The 24,180-nt window shown below is 35.8% G+C and overlaps 5 protein-coding genes and 1 non-coding gene across 7 annotated transcripts; 3 read left to right on the forward strand and 3 right to left on the reverse strand.

The window, feature by feature from the left end:
• Positions 368–4,053, forward strand: LOC104730023 (probable boron transporter 7). The gene is made up of 13 exons (XM_010449075.2): positions 368–592; positions 756–896; positions 996–1,078; positions 1,163–1,355; positions 1,453–1,591; positions 1,686–1,851; positions 1,936–2,102; positions 2,203–2,376; positions 2,456–2,551; positions 2,650–2,766; positions 2,859–3,181; positions 3,281–3,710; positions 3,799–4,053. Exons 2-13 carry the CDS (start codon positions 793–795, stop codon positions 3,826–3,828), a joined length of 2,022 nt encoding a protein of 673 aa, XP_010447377.1. The 5' UTR covers positions 368–592; positions 756–792; the 3' UTR covers positions 3,829–4,053.
• LOC104730022 (probable potassium channel AKT5) lies at positions 4,126–8,498 on the reverse strand. Its single transcript, XM_010449074.2, has 12 exons — positions 8,070–8,498; positions 7,418–7,783; positions 7,259–7,316; positions 6,859–7,176; positions 6,431–6,676; positions 6,249–6,347; positions 6,121–6,153; positions 5,835–6,020; positions 5,551–5,745; positions 5,365–5,440; positions 4,711–5,277; positions 4,126–4,592 (listed from the first exon to the last, which is right to left on the reverse strand). Exons 1-12 carry the CDS (start codon positions 8,309–8,311, stop codon positions 4,327–4,329), a joined length of 2,652 nt encoding a protein of 883 aa, XP_010447376.1. The 5' UTR covers positions 8,312–8,498; the 3' UTR covers positions 4,126–4,326.
• LOC104730024 (early nodulin-like protein 2) lies at positions 9,647–10,628 on the forward strand. 2 transcript variants are annotated; one of them, XM_010449078.2, is made up of 2 exons: positions 9,647–9,946; positions 10,112–10,628. In XM_010449078.2, the coding sequence occupies exons 1-2, from the start codon at positions 9,760–9,762 to the stop codon at positions 10,453–10,455; spliced, it is 531 nt and encodes a 176-aa protein (XP_010447380.1). In that variant the 5' UTR covers positions 9,647–9,759; the 3' UTR covers positions 10,456–10,628. The 2 variants fall into 2 exon arrangements, with proteins under 2 accessions (XP_010447380.1, XP_010447378.1); XM_010449076.2 differs by having other exon boundaries at positions 9,652–9,946; positions 10,016–10,628.
• Positions 11,360–12,941, reverse strand: LOC104730025. The gene is made up of 3 exons (XM_010449079.1): positions 12,636–12,941; positions 12,295–12,520; positions 11,360–11,989 (listed from the first exon to the last, which is right to left on the reverse strand). The coding sequence occupies exons 1-3, from the start codon at positions 12,846–12,848 to the stop codon at positions 11,571–11,573; spliced, it is 858 nt and encodes a 285-aa protein (XP_010447381.1). The 5' UTR covers positions 12,849–12,941; the 3' UTR covers positions 11,360–11,570.
• On the reverse strand, positions 21,793–21,863 carry TRNAG-GCC. The gene has a single exon. It is a non-coding gene; the product is annotated as a tRNA-Gly (tRNA).
• On the forward strand, positions 22,038–23,707 carry LOC104730026 (cytochrome b-c1 complex subunit 7-1-like). Its single transcript, XM_010449080.2, has 4 exons — positions 22,038–22,226; positions 22,370–22,527; positions 23,074–23,121; positions 23,375–23,707. The coding sequence occupies exons 1-4, from the start codon at positions 22,133–22,135 to the stop codon at positions 23,441–23,443; spliced, it is 369 nt and encodes a 122-aa protein (XP_010447382.1). The 5' UTR covers positions 22,038–22,132; the 3' UTR covers positions 23,444–23,707.

The following is a 24,180-nucleotide window of genomic DNA, read 5'->3' on the forward strand; positions in this document are numbered from 1 at the left end:
AAATAGTGATACATACTATTTTTCAAAAAAAAAAAAATTATTTTTATCATCGGTTAATGCTTCTTCTATATTCTCGTTAAAAATAAAAGACAAAATATAGGAGATATATTTATGAGAGAAAAAGATAAAGAGTTATGTAAAAATTAAAATAGAAATAAATAGTGAATGATTTTGAAATGTTTTTTTATATATTATTTTTAACGTCGAGAGCAACTATTTCGCGGGATTTGGCGAATTTATCTCATCACCCAATCTCTCTCTCTCTTTATTTTATTTTTTTCTCTTTTCTCCAAAACCTTTTATTTTTGTTGTTGTTTGCCCTTTTTTTCCAAAAATATTATTCATATCTCTCCTCCTCTGCCTTAATTCCTCTGAGGCGTGGCGTGAAGACTCTCTCTCTTCTCTTCTCTTCTCTTCTCTCTCTCTCTCAAACAGAAAGAAAGAGAGAGATCCAAAATCCAACGATAACAGATATTATCTGCTTTTTCCTTTTCTCCTCTCTCCCTCACACCGGAATCGAATCTCTCACGTTGGTCGATCTTTCCTAGTAACGGCGGCGGCCATCGCTTTCTTCTTCTTTCTCCCCCTCCAGGTACGATTCTGTTTTCCATCATCGTTCCGTTTCATGCACGCATTAACTCAGATTTGAAGAAAACAAACTAACAATGTTTTTAGGAAATAAGAACGTACGAGAGTTGTTGTTGTTGAGATATGATAAATTGTTTGGTTGATTTGTACGTGTATATGATCCACAGGCCTTCATTGGTAATTGCTGATTCTTGAAGGTCAGCTATGGAGGGAGTTAAATTCCCCTGTGGTGGGATTATTAACGATTTCAATGGAAGAAGAAAGTGTTACAAACAAGACTGGCTTGCTGCCTTTAATTCTGGTGTCAGGTCTCTTCATCTTCTTCTTTATATATATTTTCATCTACTTCACGTCCAAAATTGGTCCAGAATTATGAATTTTGTTTTTTTTTTAACTATCAATGTTAGGATTTTGGCTCCAACTCTGTATATTTTCATTGCCTCTGCACTACCTGTGATTGCATTCGGCGAGCAGCTTAGCAGAGAGACAGGTTAGCTTATAGTTGACAGTTGTGTTGCTTCTAGAGGAACTTTGTCTGATGGTTTTATGATCCCACTCTCATTTTGCTTTATAGATCGAAGCCTTGGCATAGCGGAATCATTAGCTTCAACAGCTATTTGTGGAATTATTCATTCAGTTTTTGGTGGACAACCTCTCTTGATAGTAGGGGTTGCTGAACCCACTATTATAATGTATACGTATCTTCACAGTTTCAGCAAAAGCAGGCCTGAATTGGGTCAGAAACTCTACTTAGCTTGGTCTGGATGGTATGTTGATTTCTGAATTTTCCTTTCTGTTTGTTTTTTTGTTGGTGATTCCTCTTTCACTATTTACACTGGAAGTCTTATGTTTTTTTTCTAACAGGGTCTGTGTCTGGACAGCAGTTTTGCTTATCCTTCTTGCAATGTTAAACGCATGCAACATCATTTCTAGGTTTACAAGAATCGCAGGAGAGCTCTTTGGAATGCTCATAACCGTTCTTTTTATCCAGGAGGCTGTTAAGGTTCTCTGATGGGTAATTTAAACATGGTAAAGTTCATACAAAAGGCATTTAAACATTTTAGAACTTACGAGGCGTGTTTTGTTTCCTAATGCAGGGACTTATAGGCGAGTTTCTTGTCCCAAAATCTGACGATCCAAGTTTGGAAGTGTATCAGTTCCAATGGCTGTATACCAATGGTCTTCTTGCCGTCATATTCTCATTCGGTCTTCTTTACACTGCTCTGAAAAGCAGGAGGGCAAGATCATGGAAATATGGCTTCAGTATGTCAAAAACTTTGATTTGGCTATCTATGTAGGTGAAAACTTGACAGAATCATTGGACAGTAACTAGCTTCATATTTGTAGGGTGGATGCGAGGTTTTATAGGGGATTATGGAACTCTCCTCATGCTTGTGTTGTGGAGCGCATTTTCATACACAGTCCCTAGTAACCTTCCTGAAGGAGTTCCAAGGAGGCTAGAATTGCCACTTCCTTGGGAAGCCGAGTCTTTGTATCACTGGACAGTCGTCAAGGTACTAACTACTACTACATACCTTGCTGCATTTGTGAATGTGAACACTTTACAACAGAGAAAGACCAAATCATTGCCTTTTTCTTGGACTAAAATTGTAGGATATGGGGAAGGTCCCGCCTCTTTACATCCTTGCTGCATTTATACCAGCAATCATGATCGCAGGTTTATACTTCTTTGATCAGTGTGTATCTGCACAAATGGCTCAGCAGAAGGAGTTTAATCTCAAAAATCCCCCGGCTTATCATTATGATATCTTTATCCTAGGAATCATGGTATGGTTATAGTGATGGCTTTCATTTCTTTAGTTATAAATGAGTGAATTAGTACTTATTCGTTTCTATGTTGTTGTAGACATTGATATGTGGCCTACTTGGACTTCCTCCTTCAAATGGGGTCATTCCACAATCCCCTATGCACACAAAGAGTCTTGCAGTTCTTAAGAAGCAGGTTAGAATAAAAACAGAACAATCTGTTCCGAGTGAATCCAATTTTCCCTAAATTTTCACTTGGTTTGAAGTGTGAAACGTTTTGTGTATCAATTGCAGCAAATGCGAAAGAAAATGGTACAGAAAGCAAAAGAATGCATGAGGGCAAAAGCTAGCAACTCGGAGATCTACGGGAGGATGCAAGATGTGTTTATAGAGATGGAAACATCCCCTAAGGCACCTAACCATATCTGTCTCATTAGTTTACTTCCTCTCTTGATACCAAGAAGATAATTTCTCATCAGTCTTATCATATTGAAACTTGTCAGGCTACAGTGGTGAAAGAGTTAGAAAACTTGAAAGAAGCAGTGATGAAAGCAGATGATGGAGGAGGAGACACAAAGGGGAAGAAATTTGATCCAGAGGTACATATTGAAGACCATTTGCCAGTTAGAGTAAACGAGCAGAGAGTGAGCAATCTCTTGCAATCGATCCTTGTTGGGTTGTTGATATTTGCAGTACCAGTTCTCAGAATGATACCAACTTCAGTCCTATGGGGTTACTTCACTTACATGGCTGTTGATAGTCTCCCTGGTAACCAGTTCTGGGAAAGACTTCAGTTGCTATTCATAACTCCTGGTCGTCGATTCAAGTACTACAGAAACTCTACTACTTTTAAACATCACAACCTCTTTCAATTTTTAAAAAAATAAAATTTCTGATTTGTTTATGTTTTTGTGTGTGTGAACAGAGTTCTTGAAGGCTCACATGCATCATTTGTGGAGATAGTACCATACAAGTCGATTGTTATGTTTACACTCTTCCAGCTTCTGTATTTTCTGATATGTTATGGAGTGACATGGATACCTGTAGGAGGAATCTTGTTCCCCTTGCCCTTCTTTATCCTCATTGCTCTAAGACAACACATCCTCCCGAAGATTTTTGATCCATCTCATCTCCAAGTTTTAGATTCTTCAGAGTATGAAGAGATGGTTGGTGCACCACAAAGAAACTCCAGCTTCGGTTTCAATGGGGAGTTAAGAGAGGCGGCGCTTCCAATCAGTGTTGTTGAGAACAGTGAAGACGAGTTTTATGATGCAGAGATCCTTGATGAGATTACTACTAGCAGAGGTGAACTCAAGCATAGAACCTTAAGTGTCAAAGAAGATAGATCCCAGATGGTAAAAATTTTATAACTATTCTTGAAATCGATTTGTTAATAGTATCTTATTTGATCTGCACATTTTACAAGTTATCTTTGTTTCTCAGGTATATCCAGAAAACAGTGGACACTCATAATTAAGTCTTGCTTGAGAAAAGGAACAAATCCGTTTTGCTTGAAAGAAACCGCAGATTAAAATGGTACCACGAAGATATGTAGAGGCGATAGAAAAAGCAAGTGAGCAGATATAGATGAGGCAAAGAGATGGAGGATACAAGTACAACAAACTTGCTGATTGTTTCTTCTACGAAACATATTTTTGGTTTCCTCACTTTTTGTTATATTTTGATGAATCAGTTTGCTCTTTACTTTTATCTACCACACAACAACAACAACAAGAAAAAAGAAAAAGGATAGATCACACTACTAGACAATTCTCTCATTTCTGCCTTTAGGGCTGAAATATGAAGTTTTTGTTACTTCTTTTTGTTTTGTTAGAAATAAAAAGCTGGATGACAGAGAGAATTCTTTCTACTTATCCTTTTACTTTTAGTTCTTTTGTGCGTTTATGTTATGATTCCCGATTATAATGGCTAAAAAGTATAAAATCAAATCCTCTTTAACTTGCGTGTTTCTCAAGAAACATTCAGAAGAAGGAGAAAATCACCGTCTCTTATAATACTGATGTCGTCGATTTCGGCTCCTTCTCTACTCAGAATCTTTGTGGCTACGAATCCCAGCTTCTTCTCACCAATTTCAATTAACTCTTCAAGAGAATCCGGTAGCTTTACTAGTTTACCCGAGGAGGAAACCTCACCACTGATCGTCACCCTCGCCGGATAAACCACACCTGCTCCTTCACTTATTGCCGCAGTTCTGTTAGATGACCCACCTTCTACACCTGTAATCAATAGAAAATAAATAAATTCAGTACTGTTTTTATTTCCCAAAAAAAAACAGAAAAAACCCGCAACCTAAGTTAATTTCAGGATGGAGAGAGTAAGTAAGAGGCGTCTTACCAGTGTTGGCAGCCGACATGATACCAAACAGCGAGTTCTTGAAATTACTTGGCTTCCCTCTCTGAGAAACAGCTCGGTCCAGAGGCGGCATTGCTTCCCTTGAACGGTGGTAAATCATTACAGGCTCGCTGCAATGTTTCATCAATGATTTAACCTCTGGTGTGCCATAAACAACGTTCTGATTCTTCTCCACTGGTCTTTGATTATGAAACAAAGCTTTGATATCTTCATGTCCTTGATGCTCAGCAAGACCACGAGCCGTCCAACCATAAACATCTGGCTTGTCCATGTCAGCTCTTTGCTCTAACAAGAACTTCACAATCTCCACGTTTCCTTCTGAGACTGCTCTGTGCAAAGCTGTGGTTCCGTTGACATCCGGGAGTGAGATATCTCCACCGTATTTTAGAATGTCTTTGAGTGTATCTAAGCTGTTTTGTCCAACAGCTAAGCAAGAGAAATGCCCTACTGTGTCAAGGCTTAGCGTTGCGCCATTTTCTGACAAGAGTTTAGCAATTCCTTCATGTCTCCCACTGATTGCTTCCCATAATGGTACATTACCTTCTGAATCTGCAAAAGGTTTTATACAATTACTAGACGATTTACCAGATTATTATATATACGAAATGGACTCATAAAACCTTCGTTATATCATACCTCTAATGTTAGGATCTGCTCCTTTCTCGAGAAGTAATGCAACACAATATTGGTTTCCTTTTGATGCTGCTATGTGCTGAGATAAAAATACACACACACAAAACACATAAAGAGTGAGGACTTTGATTGTTCTTAGAGTGAAAATTGATGCGATAGTTTCTTTAAACAGAGGAATTTGGAACTGACCAGCGCGGTTCGGCCGTTCGTATCTGTTTCATTTGGGTTTGAGCCTCGTTTCAGTAACTGATGCAGCAGTAAATCGTCTCCTCTGTCTGCTGCGAAACATAAACTAAGAGGTAGATCCATTTTCCCTTGAGCCAACATGAGTTCTATATCAGCCAAAATGTCTTTCATCACTGGATCTTCTGAGTCTTTCAGATGCTGTATTAGACCATAACATATTCATATGAGACAAAATAGTAGAATTTTGTAGTCACTATAGATTATAAAAAAATAGCTTTGGGACCAACCTGAAGAAGATTATTCATGATTATTGCTCCATCACCAACGTTTGCTTGAACAAGGTTTAAGAATGCTGTACGGTTCAGGCGAAGCAATTGACTCAATCGCTTGGTACGAACTGTGAACAACTGTGGCCTGTAACATAGGACCCCTACTTCACCAAAAACCTGACCTGTGCGTGCTTCACCAACTACCTGAAATGAATACACAAATCACAACTTTAAAAAGCTGTCTTACAAGGGAAATCACAACTTAAAAGCTGTCTTGAAAGCTAAATCACAATGCGGATTTTACCTGATCCACTCCATTCACACGTGCAATGATGTCCTGTCATATAGTAGGATTGTCAACTATTTGGAAGAAAAAAAAAATGAAAGGAGAAGTAGAATTGTTTCGCAGATACAACCAAAATAAATACTTACAACAGCCCCTGTGACCATTATGTAAAAGTCAGTTGGTGCTTCATTTCGCAAAATCACATCTTCTTTAGGAGGAAAATACTCGGCCTTCATCTCAGTGACCTACATAATATCAGAAGGTTGAACGGGTGATTCATCAAAAGAAAGTAGACAAGTCTAAAATCTTTGTCAATGAAAAAACATACCAATTGGAATAGAAGATCATTGGATATTCCACGGAACAAGTAGATCTTGTCAACAATTTCGTAGAACAGATAATGTGATATGCTGGAACGGATAGCCTTGGGGAGGGAATCAATAATATCTTTCTGCTGTAGGCCTTCTGAATCAGTTCTGTACCTCAAAGATAAATGAGCTACCATCTGTTCTTGCAAGCGCACTGGAAGATTGTTCCTCTGAGCAAATGCTGAGGCTGTTTGGATAGTATCTCTCTGAAACAATTTAAAATCAACAAGAAATATTTAAACAGTATAAAACAACTCTTGCAGGAGGATAAGACAATAGTTAGTTGGCTTAGTTCAAAACAAAGATTTCGTGAGTTCTGGATAATGTTTCTGAATTGAACATATGAAAGGAGAAATGAGAAATTAAACAAACCATAAAAAGAACTTACATAGTTAACGGTGCGACTGGTCGCATGAACCACCAAGTTGGTCATATTACCAATTATATAAGCTAGCAATCCAAGATTAAATATCATGTAGAAGAGAATGAAGGCCCTCTCGCTTGCATTGTTACCATGTATATCACCATAACCCGTTGTTGAGAAAGTTGTTATGGACCAATACATTGATGTAACATACCGGATAAGCACATTTTTCTTTGTCCAATTTTCCTCAGCAAGTGCCATAAATGTCATTGTGGGATCTGGGTAATGTGCAGCAATAGAATACAAGAAGCAGGCGCCACAGTGAACCACAAAGAGAGCAGCCTACAATACAACCATCAATGTCTTATAGTGACAGCAATAAAATATAGTTGCTTAATCTAAGATCATGTACAGAGATAGTAACAAGGTAAATTTTCGTGCATCGAATCCAGAAGTAGCTGTATTTCGGATCTTTCTCCAATCTGAAAAGTTCAATACAGGGCACTTAGAAATACTATTACAAAGAATAGAATAGCTTGATGAATAATAACAGATGATGACGAAACAGATTCAAAAATCTCACCTTGCAAAACATTTACTGACCCTGCGGATACGCCATAGACGCAGCATACTGTAAATCCCATATCCTTGAATAGTCTTATGCAATAAGCTGGCAACAAGTTCATAAGGAACTGTAGATACGATGTCAAAAATAAGCCAAGTGGAGGCATATCTCCAAGCTATTCTCTTGGGATCATCGACAAGGAGATAAGTTGCCTTGTCTAAGAAGGCAACAAAGAATGACAGAACAATATCAACAGCGAAAAACCCGTTGACAATGTTATCAAGAATACTGAGAGGTGCTCTTGGTGTTTGCATGAACCCAAACTCAAAAGGTGAAGCCCATGCTGTGTATAGCACCAAAACCACTAGAAACCAATCCCACGCTCTGCAACAACATTGTGCAAACTCATCATCATCAGTCACAGTGATACACTATCATAGCTAAACAAAACTATGAAAAAATCATGTCTCTTCACCAACACGAAGCAATTCATCGAACAGTTTAGATTCATCAAAAATCCCAAATTGAGATTTTGTAATTTTCTAAAATTCTCCATAAATCTCATAAGAAGAGAAGCTTAAAAAATCGGTTCCACGCGAGACATTGCATCAACGATTCATCTCAAATTACACAAAAGTAAAGGAAGATACAGAATCAGAGTACGTAGTACCTGTAACGAGGATCGAAGGGAGAGACGATGAAGCAACGAAGCTTAATGTGAGGGCTAGAACGACCGGCGGCTCCGACTCCAAGCGGCGGAAGAAGACCTTTGCTGAAACTGTAATGACTCATTGTCCCTTCTCTAGATAAATGTTCAGCCGCCACATCCTCCGTCTCCAAAATAACTCCACCGTTGTTCTTCTCCGGCCAAAACCACTCCATCTTCTTATTCTTCTTCTTATCCTTCTCCATACCGATCGATGCAGGAAGATTCAACTCTCTCTCTCTCTCTCTCTCTGTGACCTAAGTGGATAAAAGCAATTTATTGTTGAGAGAAGAAGCGCGTACACATGGGCTGGTCTCTATAGTACTCTCCCTCGCCTCCGCTCACCAATTCGGTTTTCTCCTAAACCTGGTACGTGTGTGTGATTTCTCTTTCTCTGGTTTTTATTACCTTTTCACTTTTACCCCTGCTGCTACTATTTTCTCACCTTTATATATACACATAATAATACTTTCTTATTACCATAAAAATTGGATATCGTATCGACGAATACATTCAATGAAAAGAGTGTTAAGAAGTAAAGTTTCGGTTTTTCAACATTAAAATTTTTCCCTTTAATTTGGTGTTTTTACAAAATCGCAATAAATTGTTAAGTTTCGGATAATATGATTATTTCCATATTTTTGGTTTACGGTAAGGTTTACTAATTTTTGTGAAAGACTTGCAAAAATCTTTTAGGATTTTTTCCTTTTAACAAAAAAAGAATCTTTTATTTAAGATTCCTTATACTTATTAAACCTAATATAAATTTGATTATTACAATTTGAACATTTTGGTAGTATATATAGATCTATTCGTTTCCATAAATGTAAATATAATAGCTAAAGAAAAAAGAAAAAAAAGTATAATCATTAAAAAAAAAAAAAAGAGCGATGAATATGTGTCACAATTTTCTTCTATATTAACGTACATATTCGAATTTCAGAAATTTTCTAAAAGTATACTACAATCGTCGATATTGACAGTCGTCAAATAGGAGAGATGAATTTCTTCTTCCAGCCAAAAAGAGTTACTATAATAGCTCAGTCAAACAATTTTCTTCCTTTGAAATTAAACATTTTTGGATATCCGAATTTTATCCGAATCTACCTACAGAAATCTTTACAATAATAAATATTTGAAATGTAACTTTTTTTATATATAACTCAAATTTTCAAAACAATTTTTTTTTTTTTTCAAGTTACTGACCCAATAGTATGAAACATGCAAGACTATACGTTATACAAGTTTGAATTAAGGAAATTGATTTTAATTTGTGTACTTGATATGAATGATGGCGTGATTACCTGACGAAATATATGGTTGTCTGTATATGTATTGGAGGAAGAGAAGTTGAACGAAAGATAGCCGTTACGCCTATTGCATGTCGAAACGTGTATAATTCATAATAGAGATTGATTTATATGGGTTGATGACATTGTCAAAGTTAAGAATTAAGATGAAAGAAAAGAGACGAGCACGAAATTAACGCTTCTCCTTAATTGGCATTTTCTCTACATATGTATCGATGCACAGCCAACGGCTATCTCTTGCCCACTACTTTCACCATAAATACACATCCATACAAGGGACCCATAACACACACCAAATTAACAAGTTAGCTCTAAGTTAAAGTTTGTGGGTCGGAGAGAGATAGATGGTGTTAGTCAAAATGTTTGATGTTTACTTTATGATTGTGATGTTGATGGGTTTGGGGTTTACTATAGAGTTATCAAATGGGCACAAGTTCTATGTTGGTGAGACAGATGGTTGGGTCCTTTCTCCTTCCGAGGATTATATTGAGTGGTCTCACAGACACCGGTTTCAAGTCAACGACACTCTTTGTAAGTCTCTCTCCTCTATTCGATCTATGTGTACACAATGTCTCAAAATATGATTGTTGCTTTCGCAAGTTTTTAAGTACGTGAAGGGAGAAGATTCAGTGCTGCAAGTGAGTGAACAAGAGTACAACACATGCAACACGACTGACCCCTTGGCTTCCCTCTCAGACGGTGACTCTCTTTTCCAACTTAGACGCTCAGGCCCATTCTTTTTCATCAGCGGCGACATCGGAAACTGTCTCAAAGGTCAGAAGCTAGCCTTAACGGTCATGTCCACGGACCACCACAGACACACTCCTCGTCATCCCTCTCCTTCCCCGTCACCCTCAACCTCTCTGGTCCATCAGGCTTTGTCGTCGCCGGCACCTTCTCCGGGAGTGGATCCGTCTTCAGGAGCTCCTGCTCCGGCTTCAGGTCCTGCTGCGGCAGCTCACAATTCGGCCGGTTCCGTTGGTCCGGGGGTGGTTTCTCTAGGCTTGATTCTCGTGATTATGATAAGTTCCATGGTTTAGAATTTGTCAGGGTATTACTTTCGCCAGAGTCGAGTTTTCATATTAATGTGCCTTTTATTATGTTTATTGTAAGCTTTTCTATTTATCCCGTCTCGTATTTGTCCTTGTTTTTGTGTTTAATCATCATGATCATGCTAATAATGCCATTCATCATGCAAAAGTTCTTCATATTCTATCAAATCTTAATTTTCTGTATGTTAAAAACGAATTAATTCTTAGTGAACGATTAAGATATTTTATACACAAGAACGTAACTAAAATCAATCAACTACTATAAAATAACTGAGGCATTCAACAAAATATAGAGTTATAGAGGTTAGAACCGGGTAAACTAAGGATCACTTAGCTCCGGGCTGGATTTGCATCGACGCTGGAAACGAAATGATATGATTTGATTTGAACCGGGGGAATTTAAAAGCCGCAAGATAATTAATTCAGTGCGTTACGTTGAAGAAAAATTATGTACCACCATGTAAACGACGTGGTCGTAATATAGTACATGTGGACAGGGGCAACATCCCATGCATAGGCCATAGTTTCGCTTTGGAAGGAATTCTTAATTTCAGATTCCTAATGCTCTGCCGAACGAAAAAAGGTGATACTTGCACGTCTACTCAATTATATTACGCTACATAGAATTAACAGATTAATTTCTTTCATAAGCTTTTGTGTAGAACTCCAAAAGAGTCACGGATAACATGATTAAATTTAGAAAACATTAATCCAAACAGAGAAGCGCGTACTAAAGAATAAGATGATGACTATTGAACTTCAGTACATAACTCTCTGGCCTACTAGTCAATACTGGTTTTCATGTGATTTATTCACGTTTTGTTCATTTGCCAAATAAAAAAGGGTTAAGTGTTTTCTTGCAAAACCGTGTTGACTTCAAACAAAAATCACATGAGGAAATCGTCTCCTACTCCACTTTTTTAACCCCTTCGAATATACAAACATTAAAATATTTAATTTATCAAAAAAAAGTTGCCCTGTTTGAAGTCAAAAAAAAGTTGCACACACGACAAAAATCATCGATTAGACCGTTTTCACTCAAAATCTCTCAAGTGAAACTCATTTCACTTTATTTCCCCCCCTAACTTTGTCTATATATATAATTAAACGACCGCTACAGCGGCCGGACGGCCCATTCCAGCACCAAGAAGACCATAATACAACATAGATACCCTCTGCTTTGCCTCAGGAAACCTATCCTCCTCCATCTCCGAAACCGGCGACACAGATTTTCTCTCGCACGTTCCGAGCCATTTGGCTTGCATGTACTTGTGTTTTCTCCAAGGACCCAAGTGCATCTTCTTGTCTTTCATACATTTCTTCGCCGCCATGCACAATATCTTTATCAATGACTTTAACCTCTCCGTTTTCCCGACGTACACTTCCGGTAACATTCCGATGAGTCTCTTGTACTCTTCGCTACCTCTCGCCATCTCGAACTCCGCCCTAAAACATAGCTCGATCACCACCCGGATCTCGCCTTTCTTAGATTTGTCCACGATCTCCAAAAATTCATGCTCACCTAATTAATGTTTTAGAAAAAATAAACGTCATGGTTAGTCCAAAGTATTTTTAATTAATGACAACTTACTTCAAGGCGGAAGATGTTCAACATATTTATTTTTTTAGGATATCTAGATAATTCCGTTGACGTGGTTTATATATTAATGGTGTGATAAAGATGGGCGAAAGTTTCAAAAAAAACAAATCCAAATTCGAACAAAATCTTTTAAAACAGTTTTTAATCTAAAAAATCACATAGTATCTTCTTCTAAATTAGGAAAACAGAATACTAGGAATTAAAAGATTCGAGTAAAAATAGGTTACCAGCAGGGATCTCATGAGAGCTTCTCCACTTGGATTTGGAAATGACGCAATCATAGCCGGCGTCTTGGAGACGGCGAGATACTTCGCTGCGCAAACAGCTACGGCAACCGTCGGTCACCGGTCTCGGACAGACACATACCAAACCCTTTGATCTAACTAGTTTCAACGCTTCCTTGGTTGCTTGTCTGATCTTTGTCTCAATTGAACTTGTCCTATACAGTGTCGCCTACACATTTCAGATTTGGTCCAAAAAAACATAATTAATTAATGAGACCCCACAAAAAAAGAACCTTTAATCAAAGAAAGAGTTTATATATTACTAATAATATTAAAAAAGTTACCTGGAGAAGTTGTTCTTGTTCTTGCCAAAATTTCACGTTCTCTTCAGAGTTACAATCGGTGGCGTCGTTATCAGCTTCTAATTCGTCGCCGGCTGCAAAGTTATAATCCTCCGGTGACTGGTTACCTTCGTCGAGGAAACCAAATAAAACATCGTCGGAGCTAGCCATGCCGTCGAGAAATTTCATGATATCATCAGAATTTTGCCTATCCATTTCTTTTCTTGAAAGGAGAGAAAGAGAGAGATGAGATATGTTTCTTGTTTTCTTTTAATTCTTGTTGTTGGGATGAAGAAAAATAGGAATAAAGAAGAAGGGTATATATATAGTCAGAGTCAGAGTCAGAGTCAGAGAGAGAGGCTAAAGTATATGACTCGGATAAGTTGGGATTAGGGACCCGCCTTGGAGGTGGGAGAGAAAACAGATACAAGGCGCCGCGAACAAATTGATTGCTTTGATGCTCTGTTTTTGAGTTTGGACAAAGATGACGTGTGAGTATATGATTGGGAACTGAGTCGGATCTGATGGCTAAAAAAGACAGCTATTTCTTATGTCAGCATAGCCAATCACGACAACTTCGGACCACAGATTCGGATATACTCTATTCGAATATAATTGTTACACTAAATTTTTTGTTTTTCTGCTAAATTAGATTAGATTACTACACACACTATTATCCATTTATAACAATTAGATTTGTTTATATCTACCTAAAAAAAACAACTAGATTTATCTGTAAGCTATTTTCTTAATTTCTTAATTTGAAATAAGATTATCTAAAAAACTAGATAAAACGCGTGTGGAGTTAGATTAACGAAATAATTAGAGCCGGCTTTGCATAACGAAATTTGTGTTTTAGGCCACTAAATACTTACGTTTTAATTCTCATTTGGTCTAGTGGTACGGTTTGCTTTTAAAATAGTAAGAAAACAACTTTTTCCATTGTCATTATCATAATAAGGCAAGTATTTTGGAGCTTTAATTTTCATTTTTCATGTGTTTACAACTACAACATGAATAGCTCAAGGACGGCATACATCTATAAGAAATACGTTAGTCAATTTTTTTTTCTTTTTGCAACGGTTACACGGTGTTTTTGTTTTTTGTCAAAGCAAAATAAGTTTTTTTTTTGACAATCGCAAAATAAGTTTATGTTCCTTGACATAAACGTTATTTTGGTGTGGATTAAATTGTAACTAATAACGTCCACGGTATTTGAAACTTTCTCCGTAAAACTAGTGCAGAATGCATCCCAATTTATCTGAATTATTTCACGCGACTCAAAAAAAGAAGAAGAAAAGTGTAATAATTAATTTGTATATAAAGGAAAAAGTGTAATAATTAATAATCATGAAAAGCAGTTTGCGCAAGTCGCTAAAATCGTCATGATCTGGGAGAATAGGACCCACGTGCCAATAATCAGACAGGGACAAAGACATCTTACGTGGAAGATAGCCATACACGTGTTTTTCTTGTCCTAAACGCACTTATCCCCAACTAGTACTACTTACATGGGTTGATCTCCTTTGTCCTTCATGCCACCAAACTTCATATTAGTCGGGTAATTAGCTCAAAGTTAGAAGTTACATTACTGTAATCTAAAATTGCATTTTCTGAAATTACAAATCACGTATATCTATGCAATTGTATCAATTTCATAGTGTCGGTATTAAGATTTTATTTTTTCTTTATCGGTTACTTTTTGTATGGTATAATAAATACTTAAGTTTGGTATGAACTACTATGAATGATTGGCAAATGCGGCAACAGGAATAGATCACATTTTCGATATTCAAGATGTTTATCAAACCATATATATGTATATATTGGCACATGCATGGTTTAATTTTTAAAAATATCACTTTCCAGTTTTAAATAGATGTTCTTTCTTGATCGCTCACATGAAATGTTGAACGGATCATATCTTAAAAGAGTTGAAATACAAAATAAAAAAAAAGTAGTAAAAATAAATGATGGTTTTGTAGAATATTCCGCATTTTTTTCCAAGAGGGATTTTGTGAGGCCGGGAATATTCTGGAGCAAGGGTCACATGGTGGCAGCAATGTGGACCAGATCCTTGAGATGAGGTGAACACTAAACAGTTTATTCTTTGTTGTTAGTACCCTGACGGAAAGAAATTGTAAAATGTGCAAACTACGCAATCATCAATCATGCATGCATTTATTGACATTGTTGTTGTTTAGTAGATAGGTTCGTACAACTTTCTGAATATTCCCGAATAGTGATTAGGTCATTCTTAGGAGTCATGAAACTTCTTATACTGGTGGTTATACACTTTTTGGTTTACAAAAATAAAATAAAAAATTATAGGCTTGAAACTTCTGATCATGGTTATATATATTTTCAAAAACAGAAAATAAAATTAGGCATTAAGATACTGGGTTATAATTTAAGAAATCGGCCTTTGACAATTTTAAAGACGACGCCCGTAATACCATCACCCCAAAATTGTCCACAGTCGTACATAATATTTTGTAGTTTGTTAGTATGTAATGTATAGATCAAATATTATTCTTGTATATATTAATATATATATAGTTCTTGTAATTAAATGGTAACCACACATATCCATCATATTTTGAGATAGAAATAAGGTAAAATTCATTATTGAAAAAAAAGAAGAAGGTAGTCTTAAATACCTCTTAGGCCAGCTGTATAAATAGAATGGGATCAGAAATTGATACACAAAAAAAAAAAAAAACAAGAGTGAACTCTCTTACCAATTCTCCCGATCTAGTAATACTAATAACTAATGTTGAAAGAATGTCGTCATTTGTTATCAAGTGGGTTATTTCGCCCATTGGTGGATTCTTCTTTGTAGCTATTTAGTTATCTTGAATTATTTATGTTTTACTATAAGTCTATAACCAATTCATAAAAAATCCATGGATATCGTACTCATTTTTTTTCTCAAGATTGTATGTGTGTGCGTATCTGAATCGTAGCTGGCTACACATATTTTTAATATACAACATGCATGAACAAGATTACACGAAATTCGCTTATACTATTTAAGTCGTTTTTCATACGTTAATTAAAAAATAGTAGAACCGAGGCAGACTGCATATTTTTGTAGTGATATATAATTTATATGAGAGTCAAATAAATTTGTGTGGTTAATTAAATTGACTCAACGCTGTGAAAAGCTGTCACGTATAAGTTTGTGGGAAAAGATATGTTATGATTATGTTCTTGTATATATATATATATATCAGTTACATCTTAAATTAGTTCATTTTGGACTCGTTGAATAAACATTCTGAGATCTTATGCTAATCTTTCACGTTAGTAAGACATATATAATATACACGATACATGATTGTGATGTCAAAGGATCCCTATATATATCTATATATACTACAGAATTCTGTTATTAAAATATAGCAACCTGTTTTCAAAAAGTTGTTTACAGATTATTTTTTTTTCTTTGCGACGCCTTGGTTTTGCTCTGTTTCTATCGTTCTCAACCGCAGTTGTTTACATATTATATAAATAGTTATTTTGCACAGAAAACAAAATATTACTAAAATTTATATGAAAAAATGTTTAACAGAAATTTAATTTCAAGTGGAGTTATATATATTATAGATGATTGTATAACTTATACAGAATTATCTGCAAGGGTTAGGACATACTACTAGATTTTTTATTTTCATTTTTTTTTGTGTCAAAAACTAGATAATACTAGATTAAAAAACAGAAAGGTTGAATGAGAATGTATATTGGAGATGTGTCTTCTAGAAGACGGGACTCATTCGACAAGTTCCATTTGTGTGTGTAATAATATATACATGCTTTCCAGTATAATAATATATTTTGAACACTTTTAATTTCGCTTATATTTTTATAACCTTTTACATTACAGTATATGTTTTCAAATCTGTTACTAGGTGCTAAGTGCTAACTGTTGAGTCATATTCAACTTACTCCAATGGTGACTGAATTGTATATGGATAGTACGTTATGGGTGTATCATACACCGTGTATGGTAACTTTGTAATAATCTTAATACAAACAAACACACGAATGTCAACAATCTAAACTCCCCAATCTAGTTTTGTTTTGTCTATAAATATGCAATGTATGAATCTGAATTCGATTGTAATATATACAGTAACAACATTGGTATACTTTTTTTTTTGGATCAAACAACAACATTGGTATACAAACTACTAAGCTATAGTATAAGTTATGGTCATTTGAAACGTCTCTCTTGCAACAGTTTTTGTGTGGATACATACACTAGTTTGACAATTTTGAAAATAGTTGAGATCTAATTGAGGAGAAATTCCTCAAAATTCTAGAGAGACAAAAAAAAAAAAACTGAGCCAAGACAAACCTTTTGAGGAGGTGCTGAGAGAATACAAAAGAACTATCTAGACTGTTTTTTCTTTTTTTTTTTGTCAAACAATTGCCTTCATTCATTTAGTATGCAAACCAGTGCCAGTACAGAGAAGGAAGCAAATTGCTAAAGGTTGAGATAGAACAGTAAACAGGGCAATCCCCAATGCCAAAGAAAATAAAAGAGTTCAACGATTTTGGATCCAAGAGAACTGTGAGACCAGAAGCTTGGGAGCTTAAGGGCACATGTGAGATCATGGAAACTCGAGAGGCAATCCTCGAGAGCTTCAAAGGATGGATTAGTGGTCATGGTCATTAGACACTTTGACGTTGAGCAAAGATTCAGTGTGTTGGTGTTTACCGGGATGAAAGGTGTCCGCAGTAACAGCACAGCAAAGAATCGGGTGACTATGTTGTTGTAGTCAGATAGGAGTTGCTTTAACAACCAAAGCATAGGGTTTGGATCATCCTGAGGAAAGATATGAGATATAGCTTGAATCCATGTGAATGAGGTGGTTGGGAGACAATGTTTGACGCCATCAGATGACCAGCTTGATTGGTAGCCGTTAATGAACATAAGGCATTCAAGAAACAACAAACCAATCTTGCTAGAAACACTCAAAGAGCAAAGACCATATACGCGATTTAAGGACCAAATTCAATCCCCTAGAATCAACTAAAGCCAGGTTCCGATCACAATGCATGAACAGCCAGAGCAACAATGTTATTATACCTTTCTCCAATGGAGTCTTCGGCCACTGAGTAGAGGGTAAACAGACATAGCTTGACACTGGTACGACATGGATAGTGATACAGAAGACCTCGACTTATTAATTTTCCCATCTCGAGCAGAGCATAATAATTTGGGTCGTTTTTGGGCTAATGGGCCTATCTTGGAACCTAAGTCCACAAGGGAAAACCCTAGGTTCCCCAGAGAGAAACACCACGGGAGTTGGTTCTGTCGGCCGCCCGAGTTTAGCGGAGATAGCTGCAGTGCAGGGGTGTTCTCCTGTGAGTGAGAGTTCAGCGGGTTAACATGTTGGCCGCAGCAGGGGTCGTCATTGATATCTAAGTCCACTGGGGAGAATCCTAGATTTTGGACCGATTGCAAAGATGAGCAGAGACTGAGGCAGTTGCCCGGAAGAAACAGAGAAGGAAGCATCTCCGGTGAGTGACAGAGCGGTGGAAACAACTGGTTCCTTCGGTTTAGATTGACGATGAGATCTAGGTCCATTGGGAAAAATCCTAGACTCACGATGGATTGCCGTAGAGAGGGATGAATCAATTGGTTTCCCGAGAATTGCGAAGAGAGACTCTTTGGTGAGCGGTAGCACGGCGGGGGCAAGCGATGGTCAAGGCTTGGATCGGGGGTAATTTTTATTAGGGTTTGATAAAGTTTTAAAAATGGGAAAATTGAAGAAAAACCTTGAAATAAAGCAAATAAAGGAGGCCAGAGAAGAACTGAGCAGGTGAAGGGCCGATTGGATCCCGACGCCGGCGAGCAAAAGCTTCACCGGCGTCGGAAGGAGAGGTTTGGGGGATGTTCTCGATAGTTGTGTCTGGGAGAGAAAAACGTTTTTTTTTTACAAATTCGTCCCAATTAAAAACTATCTAGACTGTAAAGACTTTTTTTTTTTTTTGAACAAATATAGACTATAAAGGCTAATCGATATTTTTGTTTAGCTCATCTAGAATTAATTTAGAAGTTCACAATATTTACTACTATCGTACTATATATTATTATTTTTGTCACAAATCACAATCATCAATTACATTATTAGAGGGATTCTTTTGGCTAGGAGTGAAACCGAAGAGCCAAAAGAAAGTAAGGTTAACTTATGTGTTCGAAATTGAATAATTTATGAACGTTGATTTATCAAAGCTTTTTTGAGAAGGATCTTTTCTGATCTCGAATCACTTGAAAGTTACGGTCCGTTGTAACTTACATTATGAGTTAAGAACACCTGGCAAAAGATACTACAATTTCTTGTATCGATTGTGATTTTGACAAGAAAATTGAAATGGTAAATGCTAAAAAAACTTTTCTCAATGTTCTCAATTGTATATGAACCATGGTTAGGTCTATCACCAATTTTTTAGAATTATGTCAATGTTATATACGGTAACTTTTCTTACACGGCTATTTTTATGTTTTCCTCTAACAATTGGCTATGAGATTATGTGTATTATCTTTATCAAAAAAAAGATTATATGTACGTATTACATAAATATATGAACATATATGCGACTAAGTCATTGGTTCTCTATACATATTGTATGTCTTGGAAGCTTTGAGGATAGCAAAGGAAATTTGTAAACAAACACCAAATTTCGCCTTAATAATAACAAAGTATACTACGTAGTAGACTAGTAGTCACAAACTTAGAGCTCCTTGTTCTTCAGTACGTAGATTAGTGTTCATTGTCCATAAATTTACACATTCTATATCACAAGTTCAGAGAACTTTGCCACACTGTATCAACATGTTATAGACACTCAACTCAAGTATTGTTTCTTCTTACTTTAACAAACTAAAGACCTTTTGAGTCTTGAGATGTCGAAACTAGATCATATTTGTGGGGATTGAAAAAATACCATAAATTTTGGCATTGTTTCATTGTTTGTAAAATACAATCACCATATGTTTTTGTTTTAAAGATATAAGATACAAATTGCTAACCATCATTAACTTTATTTGAAGGGAAAAATGTTTATCTTCATTGGTCTCCCAAATTCTTGGTAGTGATATTTTTAAATATATTTTGATAGTTTTTAAACATTGGTCCAAAAAAATGGTATAAATTATATTTTGTAGCTTTAAGAGATTTAATCAAGGAAGAGTGGGATAAGAAGGAATCAAAGTTGGAATATATATTTTCTTTTCTTACAAATTAGTTTGTTTCCCAGCATTTAGACTGATGGGATATTCCCATCTTTGAGAACCTAAAACATTATATCCAAAATATCTGTTTTTTTTTTTTTCTCTTTGTTTGTAAAGAACTAATAATCAAATCAAAGTCCACAATCATTCTAAACAAAAACAACTTAAGTGTTGATATAGTTCCATTTCTTAATGATCTATAAAGTGTTGTTTATATCAATAAATTATGCCAATTTGCATCAGCACACATATTTTTTATTATACTTTTTCAATGTAATATTTATATGAACCTCACTATCAAACAATTAGGAATTGGAATATTGTGTAAAAGTAAAAGAACCAAATCTTATATAAATATAACTTCTATCTATATCAATATAATAAGACAATAATTTGTCTGAGGTCGTACAAAATTTATATTTAAATGTGAATTCCCGTTTAACAAAGAAAACATAGACGGCTGAAAAGGGCCAATTAAGCCGAAGGCAAATGTGAGGTTAATTACTTAATTAAGAATAAGTATTATCATACAATTACTGAATAATTTGCTTTTGTGATACCAAAACCATGTGTTGTGAAAGCAGTTTAGCATAATTAGCGAATAGCATATAAAAAAATCAGTTCTAGTTAAGGACATTTAAAATTTTTCAATCCATATGTTCTAAAACTTGAGAGCGTTCTCTAACACCACCGTGATAGCATCCGTGATACCATAATCTTATGTAATTTGTCAATTAATTAAGCTATAACTGTTTTATACACCATCCGTGATACCATAATCTTATGTAATTTGTTAATTAATTAAGCTATAACTGTTTTATACGATTTTTAGAACGGGTAGTTACTCTAGCTGGAATTATTGCTGTCTTTAGAAACAAAAATTGATAAATGTAAGCTTTTAAAATTTATAGTTGGCATTATTAAACATAATGAACTCATCAAGAAGCTAGTAAACTTTAGAACTCATATTTTACGATAATGGATGATGTAAGCAGGAAATAAATAAAAATTATCTTTGCATTATCTGCTTCGTATTTTCCCGACGACTACTTCATTGTTAAAAAAATAGCAATTAGGATATGGGTCGTGATCTAAAATCCCATCAAACAAAATAAAAATCTCAAACTAAACCGAGTACCTGCATGCATGATAAATCTCTTCAACCTAACCTTAGTTAAATGTTGTTTAGAGAAGGACAAGAGACTATTTAAACTTTTGGAATGCTTTGTCAAGAAAGTGGGAACATGATTTGCGATATTTTTGTGCAATACCAGATCATAACGTTTATATTATATTTGCAACTTGAGATGATACTATGAGATAGTTAATCATAAGAAGACAAAAACATGCCTTCCAAACTCTCAATGGTGTTTTAAGTTAAATCTTGAAATACTATCATTCGTTTAGAGTAAAAATGTTAGCCGCAATCCAATTCGTTTAGAATAAAGTTACAATTATATATATACTTGATTATAACATATCTATATAACTAGATTATCATCTCACAGTACACTTGATTCCATGTATTAAATTAAACTCCCTTTTTCACACAACTACTATCATTTTTTAGGGTTTATTTAATTACGATTTATACATACAACTAGCTTTATGTATCACTCTATACATACACATTCAAATGAGTTACAATGATTTTTAATTAAATTTAGCCCAAGTCTTAAATTCATCGGATGGAGTCATGGAGATTAGTAATCTCAGATTACACTATTAAACCCAAACTAAACTTGGTTTGCAAACAACCTCGGCCGGTAACATCACTACCAAACCTGAATCAACTTTATTATATATAAAAAAGAAACCTGAATCAACTGTCTAGAGATTGGTCCAAAGAGTGCCGCAAGAGCCAAAGATATTGAAAGGCAAGTTGAAAAAAAAAAAAAAGTTAAAAAGACAAAAATGTGCACCAGCCGGGAATCGAACCCGGGTCTGTACCGTGGCAGGGTACTATTCTACCACTAGACCACTGGTGCTTCGTTGAACAATCAGAAATAAGAAATCACAATACTTCACAACAAAATATAAAATACGCAGCCCCAGAAAAATAAGCAATTTTAATAAGCGTAACTGGGCCACTTGAGGCCCAATAAAAGCCCCAAATCAACACAACGTCGTTTCATCAGCGTTGTAAATTTGCCCCAGTCTCTCTTTCTCCCAGCAGCTTCGTCTCTTTTCGATTAGCCTCACCACACAACAACAAGAGAAACCTGAAATTTCCCAATCGGAGAGATTGAGAAAAAAAATGTCGTCGTTTTTGAAAGCGTTCATCGATCCAAAGAAGAACTTCCTCGCTCGTATGCATATGAAAGCCATATCTACTCGTCTCCGCAGATACGGTTAGATCTCCCTCTCTCTTTCGATCGATAACCCTAATTTCTGAATCTGAATTTGTTGTTTTTCAAATGAGGAGGCTAGTTCAGGATTGAATCTAAATCTGCTTTTGATTGTCTTTTGTTATTATGGTATGGAATGATTTTAGGTCTTAGGTACGATGATCTGTACGATCAGTATTACAGCATGGACATCAAAGAGGCTATGAACAGATTGCCCAGGGAAGTCGTCGATGCTCGTAATCAGCGTCTCAAGCGTGCCATGGACCTCTCCGTGAAGCACGAGTACCTCCCCAAGGATCTTCAGGTATTGTTATTCTTCATTGTCTCTTTTTTTTTTTTTTTTGGTTTCTCTGATGTTGTTAGAGGATTGGATTTGAATGTTAGGTAACTCAGGAAATTGAGCTTAAATATTGATTCAATGTTAGGCTACAAGCGTCGCATTGAGTTTTGGATTCAGTTTTGTCTTCTGATAGTGTTTGGAGAGTTCATGTTGAAAGTTTTTTTGAACCTTGATCATCCTGAATATATTACTTTGGAGCTTAGATGTTTGTAAACTAGTTTATGCATATTCTATGCTTCACTCTCGCGTTACTGTGTTTGTTTACTCTGCTTTTGATACTTGCTAGAGTTTATTTGAATTTTGGGATTGATAGAAAGGTTGTTTCCTTGTTACATTTTTTTTACTTTCTTAATGTGGTGTTTTGCATTTATACTATTGTATTACTGTATGGTTTAAGACAGTGGCTTTGGTTTACAATGTATTAAGCTACAAAAAAGGGTATCTGTAAGGCATTCTTTTTGATTTTCTTTTTCTAACTTTCTTATTTGATGCTTCTTACATCACATACAGGCGATGCAGACCCCATTCCGTGGTTATCTTCAGGATATGCTGGCCCTTGTAAGTCTCTTTTTGATGAAATTATCTCTAAATCATTATCTGCCTCTGGGGTAGGAGTAATCAAACAGCAATTTAGTGTCGTTTGAGCATCTTCTATTCCTCCTTAAACTATGACTTGACATGCATGCTCGTTTGACATCAATATGTTGCAGACCGCTGGAAACAATGATTAAAACTTTAAGATGCATAACTTTTCTGTAAGGATAGACCATCGTCTTTATTATCATCACTGACTTCTTGTTGTGCTTTGCAGGTTGAGAGGGAAAGTAAGGAACGAGAGGCCTTGGGAGCTCTACCACTATACCAGCGCACACTCCCATAAGCATTCTTTTTTCCTCTTCTTCTTGTGGTCAACGCTGCTTCTCTGCATAAATCGCGAAATGGATTACATTTATCATTTGGTACTCAGTTTTCGAACAAAGCTTGAAAAAGCATAAATCCGTGATAGTTCTCCTAAATGGATATGTTGTTAAGTTACATTTTCCGCGTTTGGTGGCTTGAATAAAATCGACAACGCAACTCAAGTCTGTTTCAATGATTATTATTTTTGTGGTTTGCTTTAATGTTCTATTCTTCCGTTTTGTTATGTGTCATGATTCCATACTCTTGATCATCTGGTTAAACCATGTTGCCCTATACACTTTTGCATTGACAATTACATGTGAGAAATTAATGGGAGAGTTATGGTTTTATTAGGCACCGTTAAAGCTAGTCGTTGAACGGTCCAAGTCTATGGTATGAGTGTGTTGTCTACTTGTCTAATGATGCACTAGAAAGTGATATATTTCGTAGAATTTGGTATATAGCAGTCTGATTGTCAGGTTAGTTATACACAAAACAAATAGTTATCACTTCTCATATGTTGTTTTCATAGTATAATAAAAGGGTTGATTGGTTGGTCAAATTATGGATTAATGAATATAAATGTTATGCAATGAAATCTGCAAAATTCAATCTACAAGTTCCTTAGAACACCGTTGGTTTTAGATGATCCCCATTCACAAAAGTCAACAGTTTTCATTGACACATATTCTAATTCAAACATCTGTAGACTTTGTT

Source organism: Camelina sativa, chromosome 12 (assembly GCF_000633955.1).
Source record: "Camelina sativa cultivar DH55 chromosome 12, Cs, whole genome shotgun sequence".
NCBI classification, from domain to species: Eukaryota; Viridiplantae; Streptophyta; class Magnoliopsida; order Brassicales; family Brassicaceae; genus Camelina; species Camelina sativa.